The sequence below is a fragment of the Triticum aestivum genome, chromosome 7D (assembly GCF_018294505.1).
Source record: "Triticum aestivum cultivar Chinese Spring chromosome 7D, IWGSC CS RefSeq v2.1, whole genome shotgun sequence".
Taxonomy (NCBI): Eukaryota; Viridiplantae; Streptophyta; class Magnoliopsida; order Poales; family Poaceae; genus Triticum; species Triticum aestivum.
The window spans coordinates 212,348,197-212,357,713 of NC_057814.1; the positions used below are offsets into that span (position 1 = coordinate 212,348,197).

The 9,517-nt window shown below is 41.2% G+C and overlaps 1 protein-coding gene across 2 annotated transcripts; it reads right to left on the bottom strand.

Moving 5' to 3' along the window:
• Positions 1 to 1,715: 1,715 nt before the first annotated feature.
• On the bottom strand, positions 1,716 to 8,886 carry LOC123163778 (nucleolin). Of its 2 annotated transcripts, XM_044581161.1 has the most exons (9): positions 8,504 to 8,885; positions 7,604 to 7,707; positions 6,511 to 6,886; positions 4,839 to 5,735; positions 4,140 to 4,191; positions 3,943 to 4,010; positions 3,752 to 3,858; positions 2,861 to 2,948; positions 1,716 to 2,611 (listed from the first exon to the last, which is right to left on the bottom strand). In XM_044581161.1, exons 1-9 carry the CDS (start codon positions 8,636 to 8,638, stop codon positions 2,348 to 2,350), a joined length of 2,091 nt encoding a protein of 696 aa, XP_044437096.1. In that variant the 5' UTR covers positions 8,639 to 8,885; the 3' UTR covers positions 1,716 to 2,347. The 2 variants fall into 2 exon arrangements, 1 of the variants encoding a protein (XP_044437096.1); XR_006481989.1 differs by lacking the exon at positions 1,716 to 2,611 and having other exon boundaries at positions 2,912 to 2,948; positions 3,588 to 3,858; positions 8,504 to 8,886.
• Between the last annotated feature and the right edge of the window lie 631 nt (positions 8,887 to 9,517).

Consider the following 9,517-nt stretch of genomic DNA (forward strand, 5'->3'; position numbering starts at 1 on the left):
CACCGCACCAACTCCCAGGGCCAGGGAAGCCGCTCTTCTTCGCCCCCTTCACCAGCCGCGGCCAACACGGTGCCGCGGCACCCGGCCTCGCCGTCCTCGTCCGCCGGCACCGTCGCGACCCAGTGACGCAGCCCAAGCATTGGCCTCGAGAATCAAGAACGCTTGACAACGGAGAGGGAAGGGAAGATCATATACATGTCATAAGAAAGGGAGTTTATTTACTGCTCACTCGATGTATTGTTTCCTTTGTTTGGAGATTGATTACCATCCGTGAGTTAAGGTAAGGTTAATGTGATTGAGCGATTTTTCTGAAAATCAAATATTTGTTTTCTAATTAATGTGATTGAATGATTTAAGGTAAGGCTAATTAATTTAGATTTGATCTTTAGAGATTGTTCGTGATTGATTCTACATTACTAAATAATTTGCGTCAGTATGGAAAATTCTGATCTGTTCAGATTTCTTTTGTTGTGTGAGAGGGTGACGCGAAAATAAACCGATGAAGTGGGGGGAGGGGACGAAAAAAAATCTACGAAAAAAACCAGCGAAGGTGGGAGGAGGTACAAAAAAACCATGGGAGATGGGACGAAAAAAAACCTGGAAGCGAGACTACCAACTGCTCCATTAGGAGTAGAGACTCGCCGTCCTCGTCCTCCGGCACCGTCGCGACCCAGTGATGCAGCCCAAGCATCGGCCTCGAGAATCAAGAACGCTCGACAACGGAGAGGGAAGGGAAGATCATATATATGTCATAAGAAAGGGAGTTTATTTACTGCTCCCTCGATGTATTGTTTTCTTTGTTTGGAGATTGATTTCCATGCGTGAGTTAAGTTAGGTTAATGTGATTGAGCGATTTTTCTGAAAATCAAATATTTATTTTCTAATTAATGTGATTGAGTGATTTAAGGTAAGGTTAATTAATTTAGATTTGGTCTTTAGAGATTGTTCGTGATTGATTCTACATTACTAAATAATTTACGCCAGTATAGGAAGTTCTTATCTGTTCAGATTTCTTCCGTTGTGTGAGAGGGTGACGCGAAAATAAACCGTTGAAGGGGGAGTGAACGAAAAAAATCTACGAAAAACCAACGAAGGTGGGAGGAGGTAAAAAAAACCATGAAAGGTGGAACGAAAAAAAACCTGAAAGCGAGACTACCAACTGCTTCATTAGGAGTAGAGATAGAGAAAGAAGAAGAAAATCATGAGGTAGTACGTGGTGTGTGATTTTCCGTATCATGGGCCGGGCTTTGCCACTAGCCTCAGCAGCTTTGCATTTTTCTGCCCCTACGCATCCCTCAAAAAAAAAAAGTCTGTGCCTACGCTCAAACATACCGCAAGGTCTAACATGTGCCCAGACTCTGCTTACAAGTACAGATATATGCGCATTAGTGTTTGCCCTTACGTCGGCTTGGAGTGTGCTTACAAGTACAGATATACACGCATTAGTGTTTGCCCTTACGTCGGCCTGCCACTGCATATGAGGGCGAAAGCAACAACACGCAAAACGTATATCAGTTCAGCACAGACGCGTATACACAATTCCATGCCAAAAAGACGGCATATGAGTATACACTACTACAGCAGACTGATGAAGAACACGGATCAGCCAGGATAACTATGTGCAAGATGCAGTGACATGACAGAAGTTTGGACTAGCAAGTTCAATTCATTTATGCATAGGACAGGGTGTTCCAGGACATTGTTACACCCAAATGTAATAATGTTCAGCACATAAATTAAACGAATGTTTAACTAGAATATATCAATACATAAGAAATGAACAAAAAACAGTCGGTTCAATAGGAAATAACACAGAGACATAAGACAATCTTTTTTTTTCCTTTTTTCATCTTTTTTTGCTTGGGAAAGGGTCCAGAGGGATGAGTACAGATAAATAGGATGCTATACAGTCGGGGCTTACATTGACAAAGCGCATACGCGCTAGAATATCATGTCCGAAAACCGGACCTCCTTTTGGTCAAGTTGGAAACCAGTCCTCAGTGAAGCTCAACAGAAAAGCTGCAACTTATTTTGAGTCTGAGTAAGCCCCTTTCAGATGACTGATGAAAACTGCTTGGTATGGCAGACTGATCATCGACAGGGGACAACCATCTCCAAGTATCCACATCACAGTTTATCGAATTTGGACTCCGGGTCCCTTTCCCTTTTTTTCTTTCCTTTTTTCCACTTTTTATGTTCTTTTCCTGTTTAGCCTTTTTACAAAGCAGCATTTTGGAGCAACCATCTTGTTGTCAGCTTATTGGCCCTATTGTTCTCATTTAAACATGCTGGACAACTGGAAGACACCAATTGGTTCTCACTATGATCAAATATAACATAATCTCCCCTATGTGGCTGGTGGAAGCACCTGCTCAGCTGAAGCCAATGCCACACTCATGTCGGGTTTTGCACCTGCATTTGACTCGGTGCCTGAAGGCTCACGTTTCCACTGAAAACTTCTGGCACCTGCTTTCATCGGAGTACGCCCTCTAAATGAGCTACCAGGGAGAACACCCCTTGGGTATGCCATCCTACCCCTAGCATATGATGATCGACCACTACCAGGCCAACCATAAAAGTGAGCAGCTTCATGGGAGCTTCGCCTCACGACCTACGATATAGAAAAAATGGCATGAGTATCATTATGCAGTGCACTCAGTACTCAGAAGATTTCGCAATGTGTTTGAAGGCAACCCAAAAGACTTTAACCAACAAAATAACAGAGTTATAACATGCTAACCCTCATGCCACGACATCTACAGGACGTCATAGTTACAAGGATTGTGTTCGATGTTCAGCTTCTACTTGAGTACCAAAATTACAAGTATATGACATGTTCAAAAGAAGGAAGCAATCATACCTTTAGAATGCGCGTCATAAATGATGTGCCATTCAATGACAGAGCTCTTTCAGCCGACTCTGTGTGTAAAAACTCGACATAGGCGGACCTGTGTCAGAAAAAAAAAATCAGCAATGCCTTTCAAGAAATAGAACTTTAGAGTGAAATAGCTAAGCTTATTTTACTTTCAACTTGCTATTATCTTCCACTTAGATCCATGAACTTAAACATTCAACTTTTAAGATCCTTAAACTTCTTAACCCAGCTCCAGTCATAGCAATTCAAATGGGCATATACAATATACTTTTCAAACACTAACATAAGCTACGACCTAAATGGTGGGTTCCAAATTGCACGCAAATAATCAAAACTCAAGAAAAGTACGACAGACTATGATGCGACTTGTTCTTTCCTCAGTGACAGTAACTTGTAATAATATTGCTGATGAGGGTGTTTGACGCGTCTATTGCTACCATCTACTAAATGCTACTCGCTCCGATCCAAAATAAGTGTCGTGGTTTTAGTTCGGTATCAAACTGGTCTTTTAATTCAGATACCAATCTACTGACAATTTTCCTTCCATTTTCTTTGCAGTATCCTCCTTTTGAGTACAATTTGCCATATACTTCATGCTTCTGTTTGTCTTAGTACTGGTTTCAGTCTCAAGTAGTGAATCAAATTGACATGCACATCCACACAAGTCTTGAGACATGTTGACCCTAAATTAGCAGGAGAAGCAAATTAGCACCTAATGAGTGCTTCAAACTAGATATGCCAGCATGAACTTCCACTTCACTTCTCCACAGCCACCATGCAATTTTATCTCGTGTAATGTGATGTAAGTAACAAATAACTAATAGAAACATTAAAAAAATCTAATCGCTGAAACAATTATGATAAAAACAAACTAACCCTGTTGGCTGCCCAGTTGCAGCATTAGTAACAATGACTACTTTCAGCACTGCACCAAACTTGTTGAAATGGCGAGACAGCGAGTCCTTGGTGGCAGCAAAGTGAACCTTCAAACAAAATTGGCAGATAAATAGAAGAGTCTAATGACATATCACATGCAACAGAAAGGGAGATTAGAGAAGGATACTTACATTGCTAACATAGAGGGTCCTTGAATCCGCATCTTCTGTGGGATGGGCAGTGCTATATGAACTAGAAACTGCAAGGAAGGCAATATTTGCTACATTAAATACTAAGTGGTATCCTGTAAAATGTGAAGCATCTTGCTTTGCATATTTCTTTGATGTATTACAAAAAGAATATTACAAACACTAATTTTGTTACATACCAGATGTTGCAGACCGCTGTGAATCCTTTTGGACTTCTCCATGACCTAATTCCTGAGTAATTTTTACAGTCAGAACACATCTACCACTAGGTTCCTAATTCCTAAATAATCTATAAACATTTGCCAATGACCAAAATAACAGAAAAAGTAATCAACACCCTCAGCAAGAAACAGACTGTGGATCTTCTTTTTTATGAAAAGAAATATTCCATTGGAAAGTACATGCCTATGCCTTAAATTCAAGCAATAGTGGTATAATAATAGCTTTGGCTTTTCATTCAAGTTCTAGTTAGTCACATGGAGATCAAAGCTGACTAAAGTTACTCTGCAAAAACAAGTAAAGCTGACCCGTTTAATCCAGTAGACACATGTACCAGCAAGTTGTTGAAATAATATGTTTTGTTTTCACATGATGATCCCAGTGTTCCTACTGACATTCCATTCAACCCAAAATTGTAAATGAGTACAGCTCATCACTACCATGTATAGGGCCAACAGAAAAATAATGTCTGCTAGGATATGTGGGAAAATATTAATAAGTTTACACTTGTTCAAATCTAAAACATAGAAACATAGATTATTAACACGGTCTGAGTTATGGTTCTTTCATAACTTATAATCAGAACAGGCACTTGCAAATGCTAAAGATGGTGCAATTTATCACAAAAAATTGCTTACTGTATGTATGAGGTGACTTACTTTGACATTAATAGCTGGAGAGGCAACATTAGCATTCATGGGTGTGATGTCCGGCTTCTCCACAACATGAACATCTTTTGGTGTTCCAAAATTTGGAGGTTCCACGGAAATGGGGTTAACTGGAACAGCAACAGTTTTGCTTGCTCTTATTGGTGCCGAAGAAACAGGTTGCTCCTCATAACTCAAACTAGAATGCTTTGTTTTATTGGTCTCAGGTTCAGCGCTGCATTTTGTCAATGTATATTTCTTCTCCACAACATGTGAATCAGAACTTTGGTATCTAGTCATTTCATCATCTATGTCCGCATCCTCATCAGAGGTAGTATCAACATTCATTTCATCTTCCCCGTCTGCTATCTCCAGGTCTCCAGATATCTGCTCGTCATTATCATGCTGATCAGAGTCGTGATCTTCTAACGTTGTAGCTGGTTCAAAATCATCATAGCCTCTCTTCTCTTCACGAGAACGAGATGGTTTATTCACAGAATTCCCTTGACCCAATCTACTGAACACACTTCCAGTAGATCTTGCTTTGGAAGAGTCTGCAGCAGCCTCTGCAGCAGCTCTAAGAGCTAAAGCAGCTCCAGGTACTTGTAGAATTTGCCTTTTTCTTTCTACTCTTTTATCATTTGGGTTGTCTGCAGATCTTTCTGATCTCCTGTCATGCAGGCTGTCTGTAGCTCTCTCTGATCTCCTGTCATGTAGGCTGTCTGTAGATCTTTGTGACATTTTACCATGCTGGTTGTCTGTGGATACCGTGGAAACAACAGAGCGTAGGCGCTTAGAAGATGGCTCCGTAGAGCTGCTGGTTTGCTGTACAGCTTTTACAGCATCTCGAACGGCGAACTGCAGAAGACGACGGGAAGCACCAAGCACCGGACGAGAAGGCAGTTCTCTCTGGGCAAAAAAAGAGAATTGATTGTAAGTGACATTGATTTCAGGTGGACAAAAGAAACATCTCAAGTGGAGTCCTAGTATATTGTTATACACATTGGTACCACGGCAATTTCCTCGTCCAAGTAGAATATAAAAATATTTAAGGTGGTCGTACTGATCGTTTTGTCTATTCGGCAAGTTTCTCAACATTTTGCTCAATCAGTTGGTCTTAATAGGAAACAAGCTACTGTAGCTTATAAACGTAGTTAAAGCTCATATAAGCATATTCACGGGAAGCAAACATTTGGGTTGTCACTTGTCAGATACCGAGAATATTAGTTATGTGATGCAACTGTTGGAAAATGGAACGAAGCAAACCTAAAGATATGATCGTTTCAGCCACAAACTTAGACCTGAATTTTCGTCATACATTGTTATTGGTGATGTTAAAAATTGGAATTAGTAAATCTATATATACCAATATAAAAAGACCCAAAGGGGCAGGTGCAATTAATCTAGGCCATCAAACCATGTCAATCCAATGACCTAGATTGCTCCAATGTTGAGCACTCAACATGTTTCGCGTGCAATTAATACATGTCTTAAGTCTTAACAAGCTTCTTTCTAGTGATATATGTAGAGAAGCATAAATAATTAAGCATTTCGTTACAATGCAAATCAAAATTCAGACACACGCCATTAAAAAAACATAGCAAAGTAGACATTAAGGCCATTGTTGCAGACAACACGTTTGGTTAACGAAAGCAGAACTTCTATTAAGATTTTCCATACGCACCTTTGTTTGTTGTGGTTCATCCTCCCGATCACGCTTTCTGCCATTCCGTTGATTAGATGATGGAGGCTGTCGTATTTCAGTAGACTTTTGCAGCTTTTTCTCTTCTCCGTGCAAAATATCCGTTAGTACACTTCGAAGTGGAAAGTTTCTGTTACTCTCCCTGCCAGTTCCTTTCCAATCCCTCTTATTCCGACTCCTGATGGTCGTATTTGATTCACTTGTGTGCTCAAGAGGCATTTGATCTCTTCTCGCGTGCACCTCAGGTGATTTATGTCTTCCAGATAGTTCTTTTGGGATTTCATCGTCCTTGTTTTCCACCTCCTGCTCTTGTGTTTGCACATACAAGTGCAAATTTAAAGATAGATGATCCCACAGCCTATAAGGGCGTCCAATAGTGTTTTCATTATACACTTGATAAGATAAGATGAATATCGATTACTTTTAATTGGAAATGTTAAAAAAAAAATTTTGTTATAGTACGCAATAATAATCCAGCTAGAAAAACAGACTTCGTCAGCTCTTCACAGTTGCAAGCAGTGTCACTGTAGTAGAATAAGTAACAAATTGACAAAAACTCCATGCAAAACAAAAAATCATTACTTTAAAATTCGTTGTGTATCACACATTCGTAATGCTTTACAATAAACTGCGCAGACCGCTTAGTGTTAAGCACCGAACCAATATCAGAACTACAGAAAGGCTCTTAATTTAGCATAAATCCATATAAAATTCAAGTTCATATTCAATTTATCTTGTGAGAAACAAAAGAACAGAAAGAGAAGAACAAGCGGTACTATTAACAGTGAACTCCTTTTCATTTATATTCAGTTAATTGAACTTGAGATTTAAAGGGCGATGCAATACTCTATAAACTATCTCCTCTTTTGGAAAGTTCCATGTTGATTCAGTGCTGAAACAAAAGTAGTCTGCATGAACTGAGTCTAAAATAAAAATTTCTCTAGAGTCTATATAAGCATCCATAAGTGAATACTGAATAGTTAATGATTATACAGAATACTATGGAATAATATAGAGATTGGTCGTCTGCTTAGTTCACACAGAGAAATATAAATCATGCGTCAAGTGTACTAACCATGAAATAAACAATGCACTATCATCAACTCCTAATAAAATATAGAGCGCCTTCCTGGCCTGGTCCTTGCGTTTTCCATTCCTGAGAAGCACAATAACGTAGTCCTGCACTTAAGATAACAACGGAGGTCCACTTATTGCCCTCTCAAAAACATCTATCTAAATAATAAAGCAACAGGAGAACAAAAACATGATGTTTAACTTCCCGGTGTGTGAAAAAAATGAATACATGGAGACAATAACTGCTGGAAGAAATGTATTCGATGTCAAACTCACCCTATGCACAAACATGTTCAAGGTTCAAACTGCAGCGAACCAACATCATGCAGAAGTCGATAACAGAGCTTCATCCAAACTTTAGTACTTCAAAAAGTAGGAAAGTACAAAATTTTGGGGCGGTTCCATGATTACTGAGCAACTCTGTAGTAGTGCTGAATAAGTAAACCTTGCCTGGGACTACACGGAAAAGCCCAGCAGCAAATACAAAGATTTCCTAGTCTATGATCACCTTGTAAAAAGTCCCACCAATGGGGGGAATGAACCAAATATAAACATAATGTTCTCGGTTAACGAAACCGAGCGTGATCACAGATTATTTCAGTGATTCTGGCCTGTTGCACTAACTGAATTCGCCTACGTGAAGCATGGTGTAGTCTATATACGACTAGAAGGCACACCAAATTAGAACCGACAGTTGGCACTACATTGGTAGCAAATAATCAAGCAAAAGATGCAAACTTGCCAGGTCCTGAGACCTAACCGCGTCATGGGAGAGCAAATGAAAGAAGCGGCACTAAACAAGGTAACACAATAGCACAATTCGTACAACTACAGACCCCAGGCACGCACCGACGCGAAGGCCACCGGGCAGGGGAGGGGGGAGCGAGTGGCGACATCTTACCGCGATGGAGTCTTCGGCGCTGCCCTCGAACTCACGGAGCTTCTCCCGCATGCGCTCCCGGAGCTGGTAGGCGCCGGCGTCGGTGAAGTCGGCCTTGATGATGCGGCCGTCCGCGGCGAGATCGGCCGCCTCCATCGTGGCGGAGGCCTCCAGAACCCCTCCCCTTGCAACCCTAGATCCAGCCCGATGGGGTCCTGGGTCCGAGACGGGTAAGGGGGGAACCGGAGAGGCGAAGACCTTATCCGCGCCGGTCTTGTGAAAGGAGTTCGGAAGCTTGGGCGGGGCGGCGGAGTTCGGCGAGCCGGGAGGAGGCGCCGGCGGCGCCTGGAGGTGGGGATGGGGTTAGGCGACGGGACAGCGAGAGGATGCGAGATTTTATTGGGTTTTTGTTTCGGGTTTTATTGCTTTTGAGCGCATATGTTACCCGCCCAAGGGGGACGAATTACAGCTTTTTTACGCAGAAAAACAAATAGAGGAGTCAATATACAATACGGTAACCTATTTAAAATTTTGAAACAATGAATGGCAAATAATTGTAGTATAGTTCTAACTCGTGTACAAAATACAATTGTGGTACAATGGTTAGTGTTAAGAATTTTGCATGACATAAATAGAATTTTTTTTACTTCAGATTACATCTACATATGTATCAAAGAAATAGGGAATGTCTATTGCGAGTAAGGTGGACAAGGGCATCACGCGCGGCGCACCCATGGACATCCGACCAGGCAAGGTGCTGGAGTGGAGCCAGTTGGACACGGCGTGGTAGCAACAGGTGTGAACCTGCCACGTCTCAGCGCATGCGTGGCCGATCACGTCGGATGCCAGCTCAAAAAGTATATTGCTTTGAGCATACACGTCTCTTACCGATGTCACTGAATGGAAAAATATGGGTGTGAGCAATTATTAAAAAGGTTTTGATAACACGTTGGTGAGGTCTCTCGGGTTAACACGATTATTGAGTCAAGTGGTGAAAAGGTTACAAACGAATATCCATTGGTTCTCCAAGCTCAT